The following is a 27,085-nucleotide window of genomic DNA, read 5'->3' on the forward strand; positions in this document are numbered from 1 at the left end:
TTTTGTCATACCAGTGTATTTTCAGGAAATGCAAAGCACACTGGAGGGCTTCCAGTTTAAATATCGGTGGAAACAGGAATTCTGAACTTTAGGACGCCCCTGACTCCACCCAACTCTCACGTGTACCTGACACATGATGGGGAAGGCGGTTGGTCTTTATGCTGACACATGACTCGTTCATCGTCGGCCCTACCAACAAATGACCATTAAAGTATTTGCTCTTAGTTCAAAAGGTCTGAAAGGGGTATCTTTACCTTTTTTTTTTGTTTACCATGCACTTTAAGATGCAATGGTTATTGTAGTTTAAAGTGATGTATACATTCAAAAATATTTATGGCTTCTGAAGTTTATGTTGCTCTGTAAAACAGAAAAGTATTTCCAATAAACATAAATACACAATTTACTACTGCATTACCAACCCCCCCCCCTTCCATCTTTCCGCAATAAAAAAGATAATCAATATGAATACCAAACTTCTAGACCCTCAATATTGACAATACAAGCTAAACGATGAAATGTATAAGCTAAATTTAGACCAAATGTTGTCTTCTTTTATTGACACATGATTTCTTAGTTCCGCTGATGTAGCTTTGGATGCAGCTATGCTATAATTCTAAAACACACATTTGTGATGCTAAGTTACCAAAGTTTGGTGTCGGAAGCTACTTCCTACTAGACAACTAAGACAACATTAAGACAACTTCTGCTTGATTTCTCTCTCTACAACAACACTTCCACTCAAGAAGCAATCGCTGCAACAAAAGACTACCTCAATCAACATAAGTCTACCTCAATCAACATTAGTCTTCCTCAATCTCTTTAAAAAAAAGGCTACCTTAACTGCCAAGCAACATAGAGGATACTTCAACATCTACAACAGAGAGGCTACCTCAACATCTGCAACAGAGAGGCTACCTCAACACCTGCTCCATACAGACTATTCCTCTTGAGCTAGACAAGTTATTTTTAATAAAAAGTTTGGCATGTAAACTTTTGCTTTCTTGTTCTGCTTCACATAAGAAACATACAATCTGTTTTAAATAGGATTTTGCCTTTCTGGTGGACATTGTAATGCCACTAATCACAAAATAATAGGACTGTATCCCAGGAATGTATCGCAAGACTGCATCCAACTGTGTGGAAGCTTCCGAGAGAATGTCTACTTAACATTATGCACCTCCTTATTTTCCAATTTGATATCCTCCTACTAACGAAGCCAGAATAAAGCGGATGACATTTGATTCACGTGTGAATGAACAGAACTACTCACCAACACTTCATCCTATCAATACAGATCACTCAGTGAAACGTGCTGATGCCCCAGCCTGCTAACTATGCTAAGAGAATTACAGTCTCTTTAATTCTAGCAGCACTAATAAGAGAACTGCACACTCTTGACAAAATAATAATTAAAATGTATATAATATATAAAGTAGTGTTCTAGTTTGATCTGAAATACAAAAAATAACTTTCAAATACTAATGGCGTACCATTTAAAGAAAAGGGCATACATTTAGGACAGCCTTATAAAATAACAGACTTACTCGGAAAACTCGGACCACACATAAGTGCATTCTCCTAGCTGGATAAATCATCAACATAATACTTACTGGTACATGGGGCAGTAAGGAGACAATGAACTCGAGGACATGTTGGTCACACCTAGCGGCGGCCAGCAACACTCGCCACAGCCCAGTCCGGGTGTTGTTGTACTGAGTGGATTGTAGAGGCTCCAGGAAAACGTAGAAGAGAAACGGTCTAAGTATTTCTAGAGCAGCAGCTGAATTCAACCTGACAGAGTAGAAATAAACCAGGAACTTAGTTTCAACGTATCCAACACTGAATACAATCTGTCAGAGTAGAAATAAACCAGGAACTTAGTTTCAACATCAAACATCGATGACATCTTTTCTTCATAACACAACAACCACGTTTTATAATATTTTATATGACACAATTATCTCGGCGTCTGATCAAAGCAATCTTCCAAATTGCTGAATAACATAACGTCTGACCAGCCCAAAGAGTATGATTTTATTTGGTGTCTGTCTAGTGCATTTGATAACATCAAACAATTTGCCCAATTCTTGGCTAGTTAATATATATATATATATTATTTGTTTTTCTTTCTATTTTACTTATCTATTTTATATTTTTAGTTCTCCACAACTCAAAGTTCTATTACTTTCTTTTTCGCTTTTTTGTTGTTGTTATTAGCAAGTCAAGGACACAACCTAGTTGACCTTGCCATGGTATTTATTAGCCAGGTTTAGCTCCCCGACCGTACAAAACCCTCAGAGCGAGAGACAACCTTCAAAGCTGGACTGTTATCGTCAAACCTACACTGTATTGATGTATCTCCGCACCTTCACTTTGTCATTGAATATACATATGTTTTATTTCCTATAGAATTCTTGTATCACTTCAGCAATGCAAGAGTGGGAAAAAAAGGGAGATAATAAGACCCTCGGGAATAGCAGCACTGATGAATATTAAAGACTGGCAGAGCTAACAGGAGCGGGGAGGAGAAATTAAAAAGGTTACCGCCTATGACGTCTACGACCGGAACACGTGGCCCGACTTCTTGATGAAGCCTAATGAGAGAGCGCATCAGACTTGGCACGAAGGACCAAAAGGGGAAAACGAGGTGTGCCAAGTGCGACTCTGTTTTGTGTGCAGTTCGTATCAAAACATTCATTTCTAGTACAGAGGGCGCCGGAAAGAAAAAAACAACACTAGACGTCATCTAGTCAGCATTTTGCTTCTGGGATGTAGGCTATACAGAAATGTACGCTTCACAAACAGATATCTGGGATGTATGCTATACAGAAATGTACGCTTCACAAACAGATATCTGGGATGTATGCTATACAGAAATGTACGCTTCACAAACAGATATCTGGGATGTATGCTATACAGAAATGTACGCTTCACAAACAGATATCTGGGATGTATGCTATACAGAAATGTACGCTTCACAAACAGATATCTGGGATGTATGCTATACAGAAATGTACGCTTCACAAACAGATATCTGGGATGTATGCTATACAGAAATGTACGCTTCACAAACAGATATCTGGGATGTACGCTATACAGAAATGTACGCTTCAAAAACAGATATCTGGGATGTACGCTATACAGAAATGTACGCTTCACAAACAGATATCTGGGATGTATGCTATACAGAAATGTACGCTTGACAAACAGATATCTGGGATGTAGGCTATACAGAAATGTACGCTTGACAAACAGATATCTGGGCTGTAGGCTATACAGAAATGTACTCTTCACAAACAGATATCTGGGCTGTAGACAAACATGTAGACTACTAAATCAGATATTTGTTAGCGCCTTTCTGTTCATTTTTTCCACAATACCATAGTGACTATTGACTAAACTTTACTGTACAAGAAACATGTCCTGAAAAAATATAGACACTAAATCAAATTTAAAGCGATCCAATTATTTAAAATGTAGGTAAAATCAGTTTATTCAAAGTGTTTCAGGTGTGTGTGGGTGGGGGGGGGGGGTCCAGGCAGTGTCACGTGGATAGTAAGAGCTTTTAAAATAAAAAATGATTCTCTTAACCCCCCCCCCCCCCCAAAAAAAAAGAGTTTCAATCACATTTTAAACTTTGTAATTCATCGTTCGGATGGAGAGGGCTTCATCCTCGAAAGTGGCGTGGGGGAGAAGACTAGTTTAGATCCGGCCAGAAGATTTGAGTAAACCTTGACCCTTCATACTTTGTAATAACATAAAACCGTTTTTCCTCCCACACAATGAAAGTCACTAAATGTACTAAATAATCTAATATCAATACGTTGAGGTGTCGGTGACACGGCTCAGAGTTCACTCCGCTACATGAATAACGAATTAAGCCAATGACATCTCCAGCCAATCAGAAGCTCTAAAAAACGTGGGACAACAGATGGGCGATGGGAAGGAATCAAACTAAGCCGACGGAATAAATTACTGCAGAGCTTCATAGTCTATACTTCTACTTATAGATGTCTAATTATTTCACTATATTCTTAACATCTGGGGCATGTCTGCGTATCATTTACGAATGGTTTTCAATTCAGAAAAAGGATTCTCAAGAGTAGTAGATTCCCTGCTGCCTATATTGAGTAGCACTAATCAATGGTTTTACTTCAAAGATTCATGCACTAAATGTGGTGCGGCGAGTAGTCATAAATAAGAATTGTATACGTTCCTTTTGTTTAAAAGTTTCCTACAAAGGGAGAGACTACACTTTTCAACCAATTTAACTAAATCTCTGAATGAAGCTTAGTAAATCGTTGCAATAGTCATATACGGTCGCCTTCTTTTCTACTTTACTGAATCATATTTAAAAGTAGTAAACTCTACTTCCATATGTCGGAGATAAAACTGAGATCTCATCCTCTGATCCATACCATTTGTACTCTCCAGTGATGGGTTTTCGTAAATTACAGTGTGTATAATTTAGAAGGAATTTTTGTTTTCTAAAATTTCAATCAATATTCTACGTCGAACGCAAAGTAGAACTATATAATGTTCGAATAATCATGAAAGCGATGCCAAAGAATTTTGTTTCTTAAAAAAAAACAACACCTCTTCTCCAACGAATATTTGAAACAAGTGGAGGAGTCTGGTTTCCAGGAAGCACTCATTCTGGACAACCGGATTTTCCCTAAACATTTTGTTTTAAAAGAAGAAAACGAGTGTCGTAAGATACTTGAACTCAAGGAATAAATCTGGGAAGTTTACATTAGCAACAGACAGCAAACAGACAAAACGTGAACGAACATACAAATAGCCATCCATCTTGAGCGACACTTTCTCAAAACCCCCCCCCCCCCCCCCCCCCGACATTTGTTCAGGGAGAACATTGATAATAAGGGAACCATGTTGTAAAGGCTTTCACTGGAAGGGTGTCCACACGTTTGAATGTTTCGTCCTACATCTTTCTCTCTCTCTTTCTCTCTCTCTCACTTTCAATTCCAACTGACAGTTAAGGACTCCCAGCTAACAACGACCATTATTTTGTCCGATCACTTCGGAGCACGAGACAGCACCATCCTTCAGTGCGTCGCTTTCAGCATTCTTTTCATTTAGAGAGACACTGGGAAATATTGAGATGTTCCAGGATCGATGGAGGGAAAAAGGACAGGGGAGGAAGGCGGAGGGGGGCTTTTGCACACTAGGGGGAGGGGGGATATAAATCCCAGTTGTAAGTACCACTCACTATCAAACACGTAGTTCAACTCCAACTGTAAAAACAAAAGTACTCTAATTATACACTTTATATGGTATAGAAACTATAAATACCTAGCTATGTGATTTGTGAAAACGCGTTAGATTACATTTTAAGTTACGTTATATCCATTGCATGATGGGAACAAATTATTTAGAGATTCGGCTATGAATGAAACAACAACAAATCTCCACTGCACTCTTTCTTCTCCTCCCACCCCCTCCCCCTGCCTTCTATAACTGTTATTTTGATAACACAAAGTTTGTTAAAAAAAAAAGAAAATCAGTTTCTTGAAGAGCCTTTTTTATTTATAGTTCTTCACATTCTGTTTTTGAACCAGTTACTGATACGTGACGTTTAATCTAGGACCCGAGGGCCACAGAATTAAGATGCCGAGACTCAAGGTCATTGGATTCCACGCAATGCTGTGGCCCGGAAAGGAAATGTAAATGTTCCCCTCCCACCTAGGTGGGATGTTTACCAATTGTAGGATATCGCACCAATCAATTACGGCGGTAGAGGCTCTAAATTTACATTTCATTATATGGCAAGAACTGATCTTAACTTAAGAATGACACTCAATCTTTCAGAATAAGACTTAAGGATTTTAATTTTTAGCCAGACATATTCACTTTACTAATTACATAAAAACCACATTCAATCAATTAAATTTCCTATTAACTTTCTTGACAGCTTCAATATATAAATATATATAAAAAGATGTTATCTTGTATGTAATCCGAATTTAGCATGCACTTTAGAATAATTGCCTAGATATATGCAATATTGATACCTGGTTTGACTGGAAATATATTTCACCTAAACTTAATGTCAAGGCATGTCATGTTGCTATACAAGTAACCTCCTACAAATATATTCTAAAGTAATAGCTAAAATTATTCGTATTATTATCTATTTAAATAATTAATCCAAGAGCTTAAGTGTTTATTTCAAACATTTCTGTCTCTAGACATGGTACAAAATAGAAGGGAACTCTGCGAATCTCTTTTCTTTGGAGTTTCGTAAGTTGTGGATACATTTCATGGAATTAAGAGCTGAACTAAAAACGGACACAAAACCATCATTCATTTTTTTTTTGTCTTTAAACTCGACAAATACAAAAAGTAAAGTAGATGATTAACTATGACATTTTCGATGGTCAACCTCAATACTTCTAATTGACAGACTAACACATCGATTATTACCGTATATTCGTATTACCGTATACGTCATTACCAAGGACATCTGTTGAAACCGAACATTGGAACGTGGGATGCATTAATGATCTACTAATTGAACTATTTATTTATTGGGCGTTGCTTTACGTCCAATTATAAAAATACAACCTCTCCGCACTCTGACACGCTTGGAAGTAACCCAGATATATCTTGCACACAACAATATACGGCCTAATCACGAACGGATTCGATTTGTTTGATATATCCGATATTCGATACGGCCATTCATATTAACAACAGGACCAACTAACGTGAACATATTATTAACAAAGTCTAAGCAGAAAGCAATTAACAGAAGTGGCTTAGAAAGAGCCTACATCTAGATTAGACTTCAGCATTTTGAAAGCAAGGGCCGAGACAAATCACGTTCTCAAGGTCAGGTACAACTTTTCTCGGCATCAACGTGGTGGAATTGTTCGTTAGGGTAGACGAACAGGTCAAGAAGGAAGTAAAACAAGATCCCCGTTGGGGTGCCAAGGAACCGAGTTCATTGCACTGGCAGGAATGGAAGAGAGCGCCAACAGTCCAGTCACGATCCATACGCCGTTCCTCAAGGGGCAGTTTTATGACGGTCACCCGCAGAGGTCGGTGTGGTATAGAGTACAATAATGGCGGGGTTTCCCTGGAATGCTCGCTCTTCGGCTTCGTCTCTAGTCCCTAGTGACATAAGCCCCTGGAAACAGGTGTAACCAATTTGCATCTGCTTGGATCCCTCTCAGACCGAACAATTGTTCAGAAAGGCCAGTGGAGGGAACCTTTCATGGCCTAGAGTTTCAACTAACAATTGCATACATTGGTCTAGGGATTGGACAAGAATATTTTGTTAGAAAAGTTTGGAAAACACCGGAAACAGAATGTATGTAACACATAATGTGTGTCTCTATACGAATGAGTGTATTACTCAGTCTAAAACAGACGCTACTGATCCTGGTCGTGTGGTATGCGCTCAGGGCTGTTGTTCAATGATAACAATGGTCCTTGTTTCGAGCCTTGCCCGTCATCCTGCGGGTGGTTTGGGCTAGGTTGTATTTGTTTGGGCTAGGTTGTATTTGTTTGGGCTAGGTTGTATTTGTTTGGGCTAGGTTGTATTTGTTTAGGCTAGGTGGTATTTGTTTGGGCTAGGTTGTATTTGTTTGGGCTAGGTTGTATTTGTTTGGGCTAGGTTGTATTTGTTTTCAAATCTTAAGTAACATCCGAAACGTATAAAACGAACCAAAAGTTCTGGGGTTTTTTTTTCAATCAAGATCTACATAACTGTCAAATTTCTAGGAAAATCGTTAGAGTTGTTATCGAGATACCGGTCCAGTCATGAAGAGTTTGCAAGCTATTAGAAGGGTTAAAACTGATTGGTTAATTAGTTTTCATATTACTCATTTACGAAGCTAAAAAAAAACGTATTCATTGATGTGACTGATTGTCTTTTTTTTTTCATAATTATTTACAATAGTTGATTATGTGGCTCTTCTATGATGCATTTTTTTTTCTGCTGCAATGAAAAACGTGTGGACTTCTAGTTCTCATGATGCATTAGTGTCATGCACATTCAATTAAGCGAACATCTTGTACACATCAGTCTGGCATAGGTCAGTAGAAGGCGTTGTTTGCAAGTGTTTTGTTTTTTCTTTTAATTGCCATTGTATAACGCATCATTAAAAACTCAGTTCGCTCTGGTCTATCTCCTGTGGGGTGGGGAATAGGTCCTCTAGGAGTAGGTTTCCGTGCTGCCTTTGGGCGCTCAGCAAACATAACTTTGCTCGAGACGGGATTCGAACTCCAGCCCCCTTGATAAGCAGATAAACGAGGTTTGCCTCTCACCCAGTCAACAAAAGAATGATTGCATCAAGAAATCTACGACTAAGAGACTAAGACTAAGAGAATGAGATCAAGAGACTTAGATTCAGAAACTGAGACTAAGAGACTGAATCTAAGAGACTGAGACTAAGAGACTGAGACTTAGAGACTTAGACTCAGAGAATGTATTGCTCTTCTATCCATCAATACTCATTCCAAGGGCATGGTGAAAACAAAACAAGTTTCCATGTCACTAGAAACTCTCTTCATTACAACAACTTGTTGCCTTCTCATTTTGTCTGTTTGTGTGTCTGTCTTAAGGAAGACGTGTTTGTCCAGGTGTGGTATCGCATGCCCCGAGGTTAGACTAACTTGTTTAGCGTTTGGAAAGTGTTCACCGACTGTCTCGGAAACTCCAGCAATGTACGAGGGGAGCGTCTAACCTGATCCAGACGATAGAGACTGCAGAGAAAACTGATACAAAAGTAGGCAGCTATGAAAATGTCGAAATGCAGCATGGACTTATTTTTTTAAAGTGAAGATGAAACAAATAGAATACTTAATACAAACAGAAGGTCGAAATTCATCGTTCGACTAAACACAACAACAGAAGGTCGAAATTTATCGTTCAATAAAGCACACAATCAGAAGGTCGAAATTCATCGTGCGTCTAAACACAAAAAAACAGCTTGATATGTATTCTGACATTTCATCGTGTCGCAATTCAGCCATACACGTCACCACATGAGCGGGTCAAGTCTTTCAACAAACTGTCACAAAAACAAGATCAAGTCATACATGTACGAGAACACACAAACACATGCACATTAAAGAACTTAAGAGAGAAATCTATAAAATTGCTCAGCCCAATATCTCTAAATTATTTTAAGTGGACCTTTGCAACTGAGATACTCTAGCATCGCCTGAGGCCATAATCAATAATAGTGCAAAAAGCAGCATGTAGAAAAAAACAATAATAGAGGCATAGCAAGATTCCAACTATTGTGCAATAGATATTTAGCTCTATTGAGACGCTTAGGCCTTCTTCTTGGCCAGACTTCTTGATAGTTTCCCGAAAGCAACACTGCCAAGGTCAAGTCAAAAGTTTGGAATGAACTTTTTTTTTTAAGTTTGGCACTCACTGAGATGGTTCTTTTTTTTTTCCAGTCGCTGAGTATTTATAAAGATTTCAGGTTTAATCCTTCTCGTGTCTGGGGCATACTGTTCCATGTTGACGAAAAGACCTAAAGTTAAACATGTTGTTGTGAAGATTTTTACAAAACTTTGATCAACTCACTCTGTCGGTCTGGTGACAAGTGTGTACACATTATTTCTACCACACCCATTCCTGGATCAAGTTGAAACTTTTGCACAATTAGTTATTCGCGAAGACAGTAAATGAATGGAAAAAAAAATTAGCCAATTAATTACTGGTAATTAATTTTGTTTTTTTTTATACCAACAAGGGAAATCAATCCTTCAGTATTCACATATATGGCTAAATATGTAGGATTCTGTCCCCTTAGATAATTGTACACGTTATTTATCCCACATCCATTCTCGAAACTAGTTAAAACCTTGAACAATTATTTATTGTACATAACAAAACATGAGTCAATAAAAAAAATTAATTTGTCAATCAATTATTAACAGTAATTATTAATTTATTTGATATCCGAAAGGGAAATAACTTCTACATTATTGAGAGATATAGTTGTAAGTGTGGAGTTCCTTCCCTTAGATAAACCTTATAAAAAAAAGTATTTGTATATTTTGCTTTTTTTTTAGTATTATGTAGCTAAATGTCAGTGTTATATAAAATTGATGCAGTCTTGAGCCTTTAGTTTGCCAAGTTCAAACACCTCTAAATAGTATGATACGAGATGTACATACCAAGACTTATTGAAAAGCGTCCGTCCGCATTTCACTTTCCTTGGGGCTAAGAATTTTGTTTTTGTTTTAGACCTTTCGTAATTCTACTTTTCAAAGTTGTTTGCAATAGCAAGCTCATTGAGAAAGAAAGTCCGACTAACTCTGAAGGTTATTTGATCAGAAAGCCTGTAACATAAATCGACGCCCGCGAGGGACTCGACCTAAAAAAAAAAAGGTTGATGGTAAAAAAAACAAAAAAAAACAACTGCTTCTAGTAGAAGATAGTATAAAAAAATGGGGATACGAAACGGAAATTGATCCTGTGAGTTTATTGACCTTGTGGGTCCTTGATACAAATGTCTCCAAACACAAGACAGCTAATTGGTCGGTACATGCTTGGACTGCCGCTGGATCTGGATTCGCAAGTCTGACAAGGATCAACGCGCAGTTGATCTACGATGGTCATTGATTGGGATGGACAATTCACAGGAAGTTCACGGCTTTTCCCGCGGGCATAATGGACACGACAGTTAAGCCAACGGACATTGTTCAGACGTCTAATATTCAAAATATCTCTTTATTCCCACTTCCCCCCCCCATCTCTTTTTCTCTTCTCTCATGCTCTTCTCTCTCTCTCTCTCTCTCTCTCTCTAAAATTTCGTTATTTTTTGTACAAGACACAATACCTTTAAAAAAAAAAAAAAGAAAAATTATTTATTCCGCCCCCCCTCCCCCATCCGAGAAAGAACAGTGGTTAAGCGACTAGAGATCTACAAGACTTGATAATAGAACAATGACAGGCTTTTAGATCTAGATGTAGAAGACAATGCACAAAATGTTCCTGAACATTCATTTAGAAAAGTCTTGAACGAATGAGGAATTACAGTTCTTGATAAATAGTTTCTCTTTCTCTAGTTAAATTTAAATTAATTAATTTTGTTTACTTTGAACAATTACAACTATCAAACTAGACTAGTGAGTCTAACTAGCTAGCAATTCTTTTCCAAACTAATATAGACCAGCTGTCTAATTTCTAAGAAAATAGTAAGAGCTGATTGCGAAATCCGTGTCCAGGTTCCAACCATAAGGTTTTCCCACCCAGAAGTTTCCACAAAGTTACGAGTTGAATAGAGGCATTGTAAATCATATATTATATAAGACAATGTCTCCTTTAGACATCTTTAGACATGAGATGTACTTTGTCATATAGAAATAGGATGTTTTACTTTTAAAAAAAATAATAGATATGGTTGAAATTCTAAATTAAATTTTAAGATCATAGGTCTAGATGTGAGAAATTATTTGTTCCATGTGTAATAACATAAATATCTCTTTAGATATTGACATTACAAAAACACATGAAGACCGAGAAAACAGCTCATGTACTTTAAGAAATCAAAACGAGTGGGGCCTGCGGAAGAGCTGGGAAGAGAGAGAGAGGAAGAGAGAGGGAGAGAGAGAGGGAGAGAGAGAGGAAGGGAGAGAGAGAGGGAGAGAGAGAGGAAGAGAGAGACCTTATCCTTAATGTTCATTGGTTATAAAAGTTACAGATCTTTCCCCCCGGGGCCGAAATTGACCAACACTGGCAGTAATAAGGGCTACTGGTACAGGAAGAGTTACTTCTGTCCAGACCGTGAGATGGCGGAAATACTAAAAAAAAAGATTGACTGAATTAAGTCATGAATTTATTTGGCTGCCTCGGCGTATGTCAGTGCATGGCAGTGACATTGTAAACAATATAAGGCTTTCACTTTGGAGATGGGGAGGCCATTTCTTTTCCTAAACCTTAAAACACACACAGAATAATTTAAAAAAAAAAACGGGGTCTATATTAGAATTTAAAGCAGCATTTCTCAATCTTCGGCGGAAAAAAAAACAAAAAAAAACTTAATGTCTCGCCTCTTCGAAAATTAGTAGGTATGAGGGAGCCTATAAGCTGAGACCGTGTAAGCTCCATCAGCGGGGTACGGGATGGAGCCCTGTCGCTAAGCGTTGTCTTGCATTCTTAGATGCACAAACGCATCCTCCAGACGTCTAAAGCTAACTTACCAATCCTATTAAGAAGGGGGTAGGTTCAGTTTATAGTGGAAACACCCCATTAGCTAGACGAATTACTTTCTACGTCCATTACAACTGTAAGTTCAATTTAACTAGTAGATTGCCCAGAACGTTCTCTTAACCCTCACCGAGACCAATCGTTAGAGAAGGCCTCAACACTGACCTACAACGTCACAACCTGTGGGCAGTATAGACCAATAGATCCTTGCCACGTCACAGCTACTGGTCTAAACTGCCAACTGGTTGTGACGTTGCAGGTCAGCGATGAGGCCTTCTATAACGATTGGTGTCGCCCTCACCCACACCCGCAACTTAGAATATGAAAGTACGATCATGACTTCACACCAGATTTCTTTTGTAAATATTTATGAGAAAAGAAACAAAAGATAATCGTAACAGGGGTAAACAAATCCCAGACGTTGAGTTTGATGCTAAAAAAAAATTTTTAATGAACTGCAAGCAGATCAATGTTCCCCCTCTCCCCCCCCCCTTTCCTTAGTTCTCCCTCGACCAAAGATTACAGAGTTGTACTCAACTTTAAATGTCGCGTTTGATGCCCTTGATAGACAAGAAAATCTGTCTTGACATAGATCTGAACTCTAGGATCAAGCTCTGGCTCCAGGTCATTTTCGCCTGAAAGCAGTAGACTACTAGATAATGATGATAATGATAGGGGTTAGCGGAATTGGACTTTGGTCAAGGACTGGACGTCTTTTAAGACATTGGCTAATCTCAAGTTTGTTTTTATTTTCATAGCAAGAGTTCCATATTATTACAGGAATAAAAAGTTAGTGTTACAAAAGTTATAGAGCAAATTAGTGTGTGTGTGTGTGTGTGTGTAAAATGTGTTCAGATAACGTTTAGAATGGTCACAATAATTTAAAGAGATGTAGATTGTTACTACAGATTTGCATACAACTTTGAATGTAGATTAGTATTGGAACTATGTATCCTATGTGATGGGAACAGAATGTTGCCTAAAGAGATACAAGGGACTAATAGTCTTAAAATATTAAAACGAATGTACGATACAAAGTCTATTAAACAAAAATTTGATATCGTAAATTAGAATTAAACTAAAAAATGTTTAGTAATGAGCCATTAGTAATTTAATTGTGACCTTAGTTTATTCTTATTTTTACTAATGCGCGAATCCATAAATGGAGTTATCAATGGAGAAGCCTGTGACTTATTATAAGGACTTACCTCCCTTGATGTATTTTTATTGAAAAAAAAACAACAACTGCATGAATAATTAATTTTAAAAACAAAACTGTTCATTTTCAGAAAATGCATACTGCCGTGGCACCAGATCTTTGGAAGATTTAAAATGTCATGATCTCGGATTTTCATTCTCTTTTCTTGACAGCATGGCCGGCCCTAACAATAGCGGGGCCAAGTGTGGGTAAGGATAAGCATGCCACAATTTTATTAGAAAATAGATTAGTCTTTGCAATAAATTTTTATTAAATGAAAGCTGCCAATGACTTTTATTTTTAATCGTGCGTACTATTGGCATCTCATAATGACAATTTTGTCTATTTTCATGAGTTTTCAGGAGATTTTAATGATTTCAGGAGATTTCCAGGACTTTTTCATCTATTTCGCAATTTATGGAGATTCCAAGGAGGCCCTGGAAAATCAAGATGCCGCGGAAACCTTGTTATTATAAATAAGTTATGATTTAATTTAATAATTTACACCAAGAATTAGCAAGGCCCTGCTTGACAGAAGGACGGACGGACGGATAATAATAGAGCGGCTTTTCGCTTTCGGAGTCCGCTGAAAACGAGAATTTAGATCTAAATATCCTAAATTTTCACTTTCAAAGCAACTCAATAAATGTATATCTGAATCTTGCTAGCTGTATCTAGTCTCTCTCTCTCTCACTCTCTCTCTCTCACACACACACACTTTGTATACAAATATAAACCTAGTTCATAAAAAGTACAATCAAAGAAATAACAACTTAAAAAACCTGTTGTTGTGAATGGGGATCTTAAAGCTTTCTTAAAAGTGTTAGGATTATATCTTCACAGAAGTAAATTTAATAAAATAATAATTGAATTCAACGTCTTGGCTGAGACATAAAGTGCGAAGCGGGCTTTATTATTGATATCATTTTTTTTACCCACTTTAATACCAACAACAGGATGTATGCAGCCGTGTAAGGTGACGATATATTCGGGGAGCGAAAACATATTCTTTAATTTTTTGAAACAATACTGGATTCACCAACTTAAACGTTACTACAATACAATGTATTTGATTCACAAGTATACGAAAAGAAGCATGAAAACTTGAAAACGTTCCTCCCTAAAGCAGTACGCATGCGACTTCCTATTTGGAAGATGCAGGTTGATTATAAAAAAAAAAGGTGATGTAAACTGATACGCAAATGTTGCCGAGTATTTCAGAGAAGGAAGCGGCTGACTCGACACGTTCACGCTTTCAGATGGATCGCACAGAAATAGCTTATAGCTTGGAAAACGTTTCAGAAAGCCTGCAAATGATTTAAATTTGTGTGTGTGTAGGCCTACTTTGTGTGTAAATTCTCTGTGTGTGTGTGTGTGTGTACAAATGCATGGAGTATTGCCGCTATGCTCTCAACAAAATACAGTCCCCTTATGACGTTTTTTCTCCAACTTTCCAATCAAGTTGAAATTTTGCATAATCATACACAGTCGATAAAGCTACACGATTCAATCCGGATTTTAATCGATTATTTAATCATTTATTACTAATTAATTAATTTTGTTTTATACAGATCAAAGGGAAATAAACACCTTAATTTTCAGATAAATGGTAGTAATTAACGGTTCCTTACCTTAGATAAACTTTGTTTTTCAAAAGTATTCTATTTTTCTATAGCTTGTTATACTTTGAAAAATTATAACGGTCAAACTAGAGTTTTCCTAGTGTGGCCAACGAATTAGTCATCCTTTTCTTAAAGATTTACGTCAACTGTCAAATTTCTAGGAAATTCTTAAGAGCCGTTTTCGAGAAACCTGTCACTTAGAAGGTTCCAGGTTTCGCCCCACTCCGAATGTGTGACTTGAATAAGTGTAATGTAAAATATTTTAGGCTGCACTTCTAAGACTTTAAAATGTATACAGGCAAATAAATCCTCTATTTAGAAAAAAGATATGGATAACTGACACTGTGTTTATATTATAATATTGTAATCGTAGGTTTGCTCAGGAACGAAGAAAAAAATAAATTTAAAATGACAGTTATCACCGGGGATCGAACTCGTAGCCTGTCCATTAGGAATACAAGCACTTTACCGCGACCCTTACAATTATAACAATGCTCACTACAACGTTGCAACACTTTAGGACTAGCACTCACCATGACCAGAAGTTGAATTGACCCAGAAACCTCGACACTAATCATATCCCTCAGACAAAACGGACACCCCAGACTTGGACAGCGTCAATAAAAGGTGCGAGCCAATGGTATAAATCAAGTCCACTTTGGTCTAGTGAATGACAGGTTCGGCCCAGTACAATTCAACTAGAGCTTAATGTCCTCAGAAACAATATGGAGACGTCTTGCTTTAAATACCAAAATTCTAGATATTTTTCTACCGAGAATTACCCAGTCTAATTTCTAATTTATTGTATGTAGACCAAGTAAAACTTACATATATTTGAGTGCAAGTTTAGGAAAAGAAAGTTAATTTGTAAAAGTCGACTAAATGGCCGACATATCATCCTTGCAATGCCATCATTATGACATTTCCTATTGGTTAACTACTTGAAGACATATAGAGTCTAGATCTGAATTGTTCCAGGAAGTGTCATTAATAATCACATTTATAAAACTAAAATCGAAACAACAAAAAGATGATAAAGATTTCACTCCAAATAACATCCTACATGACCCCAACACAGTTTCACAATCATTAACAAAATAACAAACAAATGGCATCATAATAAAACATGGGCCAAATGAGTACAACGTCCAAATCAACAAGATCTAATAGCATTATGGAAACTTTTACCATCTCTTTTTCATTCTATTATTCATTGAATTCAATTTGAGAATGAAATAAAACTGTTCAATTGTATTGGCTAAATGTGGGATCATATTTGTCTTCAAATCAAATTAAACTTTCCCAGAAATTACGCAACATAAAAATGTTTCGAATATAGGCAGACTTGTAACAATGAGATAACAGTCTTCGTTCTCAGACTTTCGCATTCCGGAGACTGACCATTGTATCACACCTTGAATGTCCTTAAAAAATTAACACTATTCTTAGGCTTTGCATTAGAAGTGCTAATTTCATAGTCTTACCAACTTAAAAGTGCTGATTTCATTGTCCTAGCTACTTAGAAGTGCTGATTTCAATGTCCTATCTACTTAGAAGTGCTGATTTCATTGTCCTATCTACTTAGAAGTGCTAATTTCAATGTCCTAGCTACCTAGAAATGCTGATTTCAATGTCCTAGCTATTGAGAAATGATGATTTCATTGTCCTATCTATTTAAAAGTGCTCATTTCAATGTCCTAGCTACCAACAAGTCTGATTTCAATGTCCTAGCTCCTTAGAAGTGATAATTTCATTGTCCTAGCTACTGAGAAATGCGGATTTCAATGTCCTAGCTTTTTAGAAGTGCTGATTTCAATGTCCTATCTACTTAGAAGTGCCGATTTCATTGTCCTATCTACTTAGAAGAGCCGATTTCATTGTCCTATCTACTTAGAAGTGCTGATTTCATTGTCCTATCTACTTAGAAGTGCTGAATTCAATGTCCTAGCTACCTAGAAGTACTGACTTCAATGTCCTAGCAACCGAGAAAATATGATTTCATTGTCCTAGCAACTTAGAAGTGCCTATTCCATTGTCCTATCTACTTAGAAGTGCTGATTTCATTGTCATAGGTACTTAAAAGTGTAAATTTCAATGTCCTAGATCCTTAGAAGTGATAATTTCATTGCCCTAACTACTGAGAAATGCTGATTTCAATGTCCTAGCTATTTAGAAGTCTAATTTCAATGTCCTGGCTACTTATAAGTGACGATTTCATTGTCCTATCTACTTATAAGTGCTGATTTCATTGTCCTATCTACTAAGAAGTGATGATTTCATTATCCTAGCTACTTAGAAGTGCTAAATGCAATGTCCTAGCTCCTTAGATGTGATAATTTTATTGTCCAGTCATGATATAGGTAAAGTTTGCATATAATGTACAGCGATCGAATGTTGTAGTAATATGGTTATCTGTCTATTGTGATTGGATGTTAAGTTTTCGATTTATAAAAAACAATATAGTTCTGCATATAGTGGTCGACTTTCGATATGTTGTTATTTTGGTTTCAGAGTTAGATTAAATCTGACTTATAATAATAATAACAAGTAGGTTATGTAAATCTTTACTTTCGATAACATTTAAAACAAAATAAAAAATTAAATAGTTCATTTTTGTTTTAAAAAATAATTTCCTTTTTCAAAATTATTTGCAATTATTCGTCATATTACAGGATTCGACTACTTTTATTTGAGACAGAAGTATCGATCTAAGTAATCAGCCGTGCCCAAGATGATGTTTGAACAAGTTATCTTCCCATCACTCTCTAAAGTCTATTAATAATATTGAAGAACGTTTGTCTCCTTGAGTTGTCTTCCTTTAACAAATATTTCTTCAAAAGAAACTTTAAGCATATCGATACAGCTTTACTATAGTCTTGGTTATTGGGGGGGGGGGGGGGAGAGAGTAAAGAAAGTAGGGTTCAAGTAACATCTCCCCCCCCCCCCCAAATAAAAACTGCACTGGCTATTTCTTGGTAGGATTTAGGACCGGGGCGAGATAAAGAGGAGGAGTGGAGGACCGTGGCACCCCTTTAGGTGGTTCAACCATTTCATGTTTGTCTTACGCAAACGCTCCAAGGAACTCCAAGAGTTCAGATCATCTAAGTTTTAAGTTAGTATTTTTATTCTTGTTTTGTGTTGGTTAATTATTCACCCTGTTTAGTCATGCGTTTAACGTGCTGGGTTTAGAAGCTTCATGAAGAACTCGGCAAGTTAATTATCCAAAGAAATAAAACTCGCAAGAGAAGTGGCTTCGTTTTTTTTTTATTTGGCGGCACAGAAATTTCGGGCATGAATGAACTTAATGAATATGTCCCAGTTCTGGAGATCTGACCTTTGAACTATTCAAGCTGCTTCTATAAGTAAAATAAAAAACAAACAACAACCTTAGAATACAGCCAAATCCTTCAGACTCTCTGCACAAGACATTGTTCGTCATTAGATGAACCAAGTGAGTCATTCACTAGTCTACACAAGACACGAGAGAACTAAATGTCAAAGTATCTTCGCCTTAAGAACGACGGAGTTTTGCATCAAAATGTTTATAGATTTAAAAAATAAATCAGTTTTTGTATGCTTTTCAACTACTATCTATAGTGACAAAAAACTCAGTCCTATGTCATCACTTGGAACACTACTGTCACACCTAAGTAACCTTTCTCTAAACAATACCAAAAAAAAAACTATGGGAGACCAGCATCGAGTTTGTTTTTATAGAATCGCTTACGATTCCGTAGTATTATTTTTGCGAAACTCAGTACTAAGTGTGACCTACTAAACTCAGACGAGATCTTTCATCAAGGTTTTTCAGACTCTGAGAAGAGAACATTCCTAAGCCCTCTGGATGTTTGGTGCCCACAAATGTCACACAGAATGTGAAAGAAAAAAAACAACTGTCCCGAATGCCTTCAAGCTAGAAATGTCAGGCCAGATCGTGATTGTTTGCCCCACTCTTACTGCCCGTCTATAGACTTGCCTCTTCTCCTTATGACTGAGCAGCGACGCTGTGTTCTCCACAAGGAATGGCCAAGAGTCTGGTCGATTGATCAGTACACTAATCAAAGGATGAGTGGGGCCTCTGGAAAGAGAAAAAAAAAGAAATCAAACGTTTAGTGCATGAGCTAGCAACGCTTTTAACAAGCTAAGGAACTAATTAAACAAGCAAGGGACGTAATTAAACAAGCAAGGGACGTCATTAAACAAGCAAGAGACGTCATTAAACAAACAAGAGGCGTCATTAAACAAGCAAAAGACGTCATTAAACAACAAAAGGACATTTTAAAACGAGCTAGGGACGTAATTAAATAAGATAGAGACGTCATGTAACAAGCAAGAGACGTCGTTTAACAAACAAAAGACGTCATTAAACAACAAAAGAACATTTTAAAACGAGCTAGGGACGTATTAAACAAGATAGAGACGTCATTTAACAAGCAAGAGACGCCATTAAACAAGCAAAAGACGTCATTAAACAACAAAAGGACATTTTAAAACGAGCTAGGGACGTAATTAAATAAGATAGAGACGTCATGTAACAAGCAAGAGACGTCATTTAACAAACAAAAGACGTCATTAAACAACAAAAGAACATTTTAAAACGAGCTAGGGACGTATTAAACAAGATAGAGACGTCATTTAACAAGCAAGAGACGTCGTTTAACAAACAAGAGACGTCATTTAACAAGCAAGAGACGCCATTAAACAAGCAAGAGACGTCATAAAACAACAAAAGAACATTTTAAAACGAGCTAGGGATGTAATTAAACAAGATAGAGACGTCATTTAACAAGCTAAAGACGTGATTAAACAAGCAAAAGTAGCTTGTTTTATTGTAGATGTCACTGGTATTTCTATAACATAGAGTAATGGCGCAGCAAGAAGATGTTTACATTAGTTAAAATAAAACTAAGACATTAAATTTTACATACGTTCCAAAAAGATTATGATCCCAGCAACAGGGGAGGGGAAAGATTTATGTTGTAGAGACTATATTGGGAAATGCATGAACTGATTCGGGACCTCAATGATTGTTGTAGATTTACTGAAATAAGATTGTATTGTTTAGTTATGAAGTGTGTTGTGTTCATCATTTTTTTTGTAGCGATTCCAAGTTCTAGAATAAATGTTAATTTCTGTTTGAGTTCATACTCTAACTAGTATATCAGGCAATACAATGGTGTTTGAAAAAAAATCAAATATTGTTTAACATCTATGACCTATGACATTAATGGAGCAGATACAACGATGTCTTTATCACACAATTCCATCGTTACAATTCACAATGCCATTGCTAGGCCACTAGAAGAAGGAAGTGGGCAGAAGAAGAGAAGCTCAGTGCTCTCATTAACAGGTGGAGTCAAGTGGACCAAGGATAAATGTTTATTTACCAATTGTGCGAGTCATCTTTCTTCAGATCAACAGTTGAACAAATTGAAAGCTTGTCAGTTGAAACAGTCCTAAAGCTAGAGTCTATAAGCTCCTTATACAAAACATGCTATTTTCTTTTTGATCATTAGCATGGCCTTTAAATAGATCCAATGATAGTACACACACACACGCACGCGAAAAGACCCACACAAAGACATACGCACGCACACACATACATCCAAACACACTCATACTAGTATAATTTAAATTCACTTATTTTCACTCAAACTTTGAACAAGAATAGTCTGACCTAGATAAAAGATTCTCTGAATATCTGTATTTAAGTTCTGTTTCTATATCTGAAAAAAAAATACAAACTGAATGCAGGAAAGGATTTAATTTAACATCACTCCCCTGTTCTAAAGAAAACAAGGCCCTCAAGGAGTTATCTCAACCGTCTCTAGTGAAATGGCAAAGATTTGAAAGTAGACCTAAGTCTAGACAGCTGACTCTGCAACTATCTCTTGGTATACATTTCAATATCAACTACACATTGGATAAACAAGATCTAAAAAAAGCTAATCAGTCAAAAACAAAAAAGACATTATAAAGTCTAATTTTTCCCTACCAACTCCTCATTATCGGAGTACACATGACTGCTTTCACTATTTTTGTGTGGTGGTCTCAGCATATTTTATTTACGTTGGAAATAGACTACGAGTTTCATCTTGTGTGGAATGAGAACTTGAGTGAAAGTTGAGAGTCTTTAAATGTAGGTATAGAGATGATTGGACGGAATAATTCAATTTTTTAAATTATCTTATCTTATATATAACAGACGTTACTTAAAAAAAAAAGAAAAAAAAAAAGAAAAGAAGATAATTGCATCCTACGCATTTCATGTGTCAATCTAGTCATGCATGTTAATCAATGACTTAACCTCTGCTAAGTCGTTTGTTTTCCAGACTGATTCAGGCAACCCATTCTATTCTCTACTAGCACTATGGAAGAATGAGCACTTGTACGAATTTGTTCTAGCGTATGGAATAAGAAATTTGCCTCTATCTTTGTGTCTTTCAGAATATTTCATTAGGTTTTGTTTTTCTATTTGTAAATTACGATTTAGTTTTTTTATGTGTTATAGCTACTTTACTTTATATTCTTCTGTCCTGAAGGGTCTCTAAGTTTAGTAATTTTACAAATGGTGTTACTGATTTAGTTTGTTCTCAATCCCAAGGGAAAAAAACACGTTAATAAATTACTGTTTTAGAAGTAGCAGATCTAGTCACTTTCATTGGTTATTTCATTCACGACTCAGCTTCCGGCATTGATTTCTACATTAATACATTACTGTTTTAGAAGTAGCAGATCTAGTCACTTTCATTGGTTATTTCATTCACGACTCAGCTTCCGGCATTGATTTCTACATTCATACATTACTCACCGGCAACGCCCGTTGGTTATTCTGACCGGAATTTCCCTCCATTGTTTTTGCACTTTCAATAAAACGACTCGCATTAGAACTGACTCTCCCCTATTAGACTTTTAACCCTTGAATTCTAGTATTTGTTGAATTGAAACGGCCCCCTCCTCTCTCACACACAAACACACTTTCGGCCCGTGAATTATAGTTTCACTTTTTTTCTCTCTCTCTCTCTCCCCTGTCCCAGTTTCTAGTCCTACATCCATTCTCTGGCTAGTCTTCGACTTTTCCATTCAATATCGAAATGTTGTATTATCTCGTGCATCTCATACCTTGCACATTGCAGTCTTGTTAAATAAATCTGTTTTAAAAAAAAAATTGATTTCATAATAGTTTACCTGAAAATGTGAATTTCATAACATAGACTTATTTGTACATGACAGGGCATAATAACATGCAAAGAGCATGATTCGCTGTGTTTGATCCAACATGATTCAACGCAATGTGTAAAAAACAACTGAGACTGCTGTGGCATATAGAAGCGGCCAACATACCCTCAAGAACTTTCTCCCACATCGCTCTGTTCAATCTTTTTCAATTCCCTCCCACCCCTCTCCCCATCGGCTTATTCGAGGAGATATCGCAGAGCTTAAACACAATTACATCTTTTTTTTCTTTTAACGAATTTCATCATAGAGCTGCACTTTTTTTTGTCTCTTTCTATTTGTTTCTTTAATTCTAAGGAAACGCTAAAACTCGATCTCCGTGAAATGAGATGCTGAAATTAGATGGATTAAGATGTAAGGCTTAAAACAAACTGAATTGCGATGAGGTAGACATAAAAATGTAGAGAAAATAAAGAGATATAATTATTTTATGTGTAATTTTGTTGGGAGAGTTGAACAGTTCCTTTTGTTTATTTTCTTTCTACTTTTCAGAGATTTTAAACATTCAAAGCAATGAAGAGATAACACAATTCAATATTCATTTGATCAATGGAAGTAAGAAGAGACTGGACGCTCTTCTTATAACGAAGACTAATGCTACAATAGTTTTGGATGGCCAATATTTCTTGTTGATTGCCATCTTTAAGAAGTTGAATTTGATGACCCAATATCCAATTGTAAGCGGGAATTCTAGTATAGCTGAAGAACCAACATAACTCCTTGATTGTCGTGTGCGCGTGAAGTTTTCTTTTCTTGATTACTAGTTGTGTTTTTAGTTATAGGAAGTAGTTTGTATTGGGCGCGTGTTGTTGTCAAGAATATTGTGTGTGCTTACGTCACGCTTAGTTCCCGTATGGTTCTTATAGCGTGGAGATCTTTCTAGCTGTAGAATCTGGTAACGCTACACGCGGCGTTCCAGTACCACCTCATCGTGGTCGCCGCGTGAACACTCCGCTCTCCTGGAGTGGCCAAGGGTACTGGTTGCTTGCCGCTGATGAATGAGCAGCCGGCAAGTGTAATAGGAACTCAAAGGGGTTATATCCAGCCCCCCCTCCCCCTGTGGGGCCCCGGGGCAACGGTGAGTAAGAGACCTAACGGGATCTCCGAAAAGCGGATAGCGCTGGACACCAACTCGAGGGTTGGTCGGGTTCTCCTGGGACTCGGCTGATTCGCGGGTCTCTCTTTGGGCTAAGACTGGATTGACTGGACTGACTGGCGCGGCCTTCGCGGGCTGCGTCGGGCGGACCGGTCGGCGTCCACGAGCTAGGCTCTAACTAGCCCGTCCCCTGTGAGGTAGTAGAGGAACACGGTTACCAATAAGCAGTTTCGATACTGGGGATATCGAACAATCCTTACACAACCACTCCTCCTGTAAGCGAGCTCTTGACATACGGAGGTGGTGACCAGTGGTGCGGACTTCCCGCACCCTAAGATCCCGGACCTTCTTGCAGGCCCTGTGTACACTACTTTCTAATCGGCAATAACTAAGGCCGCCAACGGCCTTCGACTTCTATGTAAACATGAATAATACACATCAAACAAGAAAACCCGGGTACGAGCAGACCCAAACAGGCTCCGTCGCGCGGGTAGCGGGCCCGACAACGAAAAATCCTCTACTACTCGCCCCGTGGTTCCGATCCGGCGAAACCTGTCGAACCACGAAAAATCAGCGAAGGTTCCCCTTTCCAGGACGAAGCCCTCTTCCCAGGCTACACTGCATTCGTTCTTCCCTTGGAAGAACGGTAGCCAAGGTGTGGCTAGCCAACCACACCAACCTGGTGATCATGTCCCGCACCAGGCCCAACCAACCATTACCACCAAAAAGGCCCAATCAACTATGACCAACGAAGCGAGGACCATCGGTCCTCCAAAACACCAACCATTACAACGGTTTGTCGCTACCAGTCCAAAACCCTTAGGGAGCGTCAAACTTAGCCAGATAAAAGTACTTCAGCTCAATATCTGTGGCCTAATACCCAAGATATTAGAGCTCACAAAACTTCTCCATGAGAGGGCAATAGACATCGTGCTATTGCAGGAGACTCTGGTAGGCAAGAAACGAAGTAGCCACATCAGTGGCTATATGGCTTACAAATGTAAATGCGATGAGTGCCGTGGAGTTATCACATATGTAAGAAACGGCATGACAGTTTCTCAAAATCCTGGCCCTCAAAGCGGGCGAACCGACGCCATCTCGAATGATATATTCAAAGCTGGTAGAAAACTTACTGTCATTAGCTGTTATAATCCGCCAAAACACGAACTTGCCATTAACCTCGGCAATAAGAATATTCTCACTAAAACTCTATTAGCTGGGGACCTTAATGCCAAGTCTCCTGCATGGGGCTATGACGCAACCGACTCCTCGGGCCAAAAAGTCCAAGAAATTCTCAACACTACGAACCTGTTCTGCATGCAGAATAAACACAGCCCGCCAACCCTCCTAACTCTGATCTCCGCCGATCTAGAGAGGAAAACCACAATTAAAGTGCTTGAGGATGTTGGAAGCGATCATAGACCCATAGAAATTACTATTGCCCTCTCAGAGGCCAGGGGTGTAGCCACTAAACGTCCCAAGAAATGGAGCTACACTAAGGTTGACTGGCCAGCGTATGGGGCGGCTGTCGACTCCGCCCTGTCGAGTATCGCGATGGAGTAAGGAACAGTCGACACAAAATACGGCGAAATCACTGAAGCGATTTTGGGTGCGGCTAGGAAGCATATCCCGCGGACCTATCCCGCCACACAGCATAGACCCGCCTGGTCCCGAGAATTAGATCGAATAGTCAGGGCCAGGCACGGGCGAGGCGCAGAGCACAAAAAAGGTTCAACGCATTATGCCGGAAGGCCAGCGAGGTGGCCCAACGTGTACGGGCGGACCACTGGAGGGATGCCTGTGCCGGGCTGGATCTTCGGGATACTTCCAAAGCCTGGCGTCTTCTTCGCAATCTTGAGGCCAAAGATTCGGCGCGTACAGCCACCCCATTATTGTCACCCAGTGGGAATCGAGTGGCAAAAGATCAAAAAATGGCCGACTTGCTTAATAAATATTTCGCTTCGATAAGCAAGTCCGAAAAGAAGTCAGCCACGTCTATAGAGAGGGAGTCGGATGGGTCGGAAGACCTGGACACGTGCAAAACGCGCCCTTCTGCCGTGCTGAGCTGGACAGAGCGATAGCTAAGTGCAAAAACAGAAAGGCTCCGGGGCCAGACAAGGTTACTCCTGAGATGGTAAAACACCTCGGGGGTATTGCAAAAGACAAGCTCCTTGAGTTTGCGAATCGGACCTGGGTAGAGTCCAGACTACCCAGGGCCTGGCGCTGTGCTACCATTGTTCCAATACTAAAAAAGGGCAACGCGACTAACGTGGAGTCCTACAGACCCATATCCCTGACCTCCACTATCGGCAAGATAGTAGAACGGATGGTCAGCGAGCGACTCGTGTGGAGCTTTGAGAGTGCCGGTATCCTAGCGCCAGAGCAGGCTGGCTTTAGGGCAGGCTTGAGCCCGATCGACCAGGTCACAGTTTTCATGCAGGAGGTGGCCGATGGGTTCCAGAGGTCCGAGAGCACATATGCAGTTTTTATTGACCTAAAACAGGCTTATGACGGGGTGTGGAAGCAAGGCCTCTATCTTAAAGCATTAGGCGCCGCAAATAACATCCGCCTACTTATTGGAGCTGTCATCGTTATGCAGTGGGTGCCCTGCCGTGGCTGATGCTCTAGCACGAGAAGGAGCGCTGGTCGTGCCCACTTTCGAGTCACCAAGTACGTTCCAATAGGCTACAACAATACGAGAGTGGGTACATGAAAAGTGGTTGAAATCCTGGGATGACTCCAACACTGCCAGGGGAGCCTGGCAGCACATGCGTCGCCCAAATCGAGAGGACCCGTGGTGGAGGCTAAAAAGGTCGGAACAAACAACAATAGCTCAGTGGCGTACGGGACACTGCCCCATAGGTGCGTACTTCGCCCGGTTCCGGCCAAATTTTGATGCCCGTTGCCGACACTGTGGGGAATCAGAAGAGACGGTGACGCACGTATTGCAAGAGTGTCCGCAGCTCCGCGAACTGCGGGAAGACGTATCCAGTGGTTCACTATGTTTGTATGGAAGCTATGAGGCACTACGCCAAACAGCAGAGTTCCTTACCAAGGCACTACGGGAGACCTAGGTCTCCCTGCCTTGTCACCAATTGGAGTTCATCTCAGGTTACGCTACAGTCTCGCTGCTTCCCCGTTTTAACGGTACGTAAGTATATAAATCTAGTAATCAAGTGGATATTTCGGTGCGGATGTCGTTCATGAAAGTTAGCGGCATCGCTAGATCTAAGACTAAGTTATTTCTTTTGTTTCAGGGTGTTAGGCTTGGGGCTATGATGTAGTAGTTTTGAGCTCGCCCCTGACGCCGTGACTGATTCTTGAGTCGCGTTGTAGTATTTGAGGCTACCGAGCCGTACGGTCGACATTGAGTGTGATTGAGTAAGATTAACGCAAGCTTAAACGATTTCTGTTTTCATCAGAATGACATCCTTTGGTTATAATTGAAATTGAATGAAGTGTAATCCTTTGTTTACATTTATTTGTATGAAATATTAAGTCTACATTGAAATATCAAACAGATCCACGTTGAATAGGACACAAACTGTCGTCATGCCAATGGCTAACGAGGTCGTCAGACTTGCCTTCTGTGACAAAACATTTCGAGACCCCCGCCCTAGAGCTGAGTATCTTAAAAACAAAACAAAAAATTCGCTTAAAAAAACAACAACAACGAAGGGAACTAACCAAGATTCATTGTTTTGCTATGCACGTAAAGGGCAAGAACTCAAAAGCGC

At 38.7% G+C, this 27,085-nt stretch overlaps 1 protein-coding gene across 4 annotated transcripts in view; it reads right to left on the minus strand.

Moving 5' to 3' along the window:
* LOC106074717 (focadhesin-like) overlaps positions 1-27,085 on the minus strand; it is a 256,547-nt gene that overhangs the window by 55,029 nt on the left and 174,433 nt on the right. For all 4 annotated transcript variants that reach the window (XM_056013337.1, XM_056013354.1, XM_056013344.1 and 1 more), the window contains 2 exons: positions 18,993-19,094; positions 1,611-1,791 (listed from right to left, as the gene is read on the minus strand). In XM_056013337.1, coding sequence (XP_055869312.1) covers positions 1,611-1,791; positions 18,993-19,094 — 283 coding nt within the window. The remainder of the gene's footprint in view (positions 1-1,610; positions 1,792-18,992; positions 19,095-27,085) is intronic.

The sequence above is a fragment of the Biomphalaria glabrata genome, chromosome 1 (genome assembly GCF_947242115.1).
Source record: "Biomphalaria glabrata chromosome 1, xgBioGlab47.1, whole genome shotgun sequence".
Taxonomy (NCBI): domain Eukaryota; kingdom Metazoa; phylum Mollusca; class Gastropoda; family Planorbidae; genus Biomphalaria; species Biomphalaria glabrata.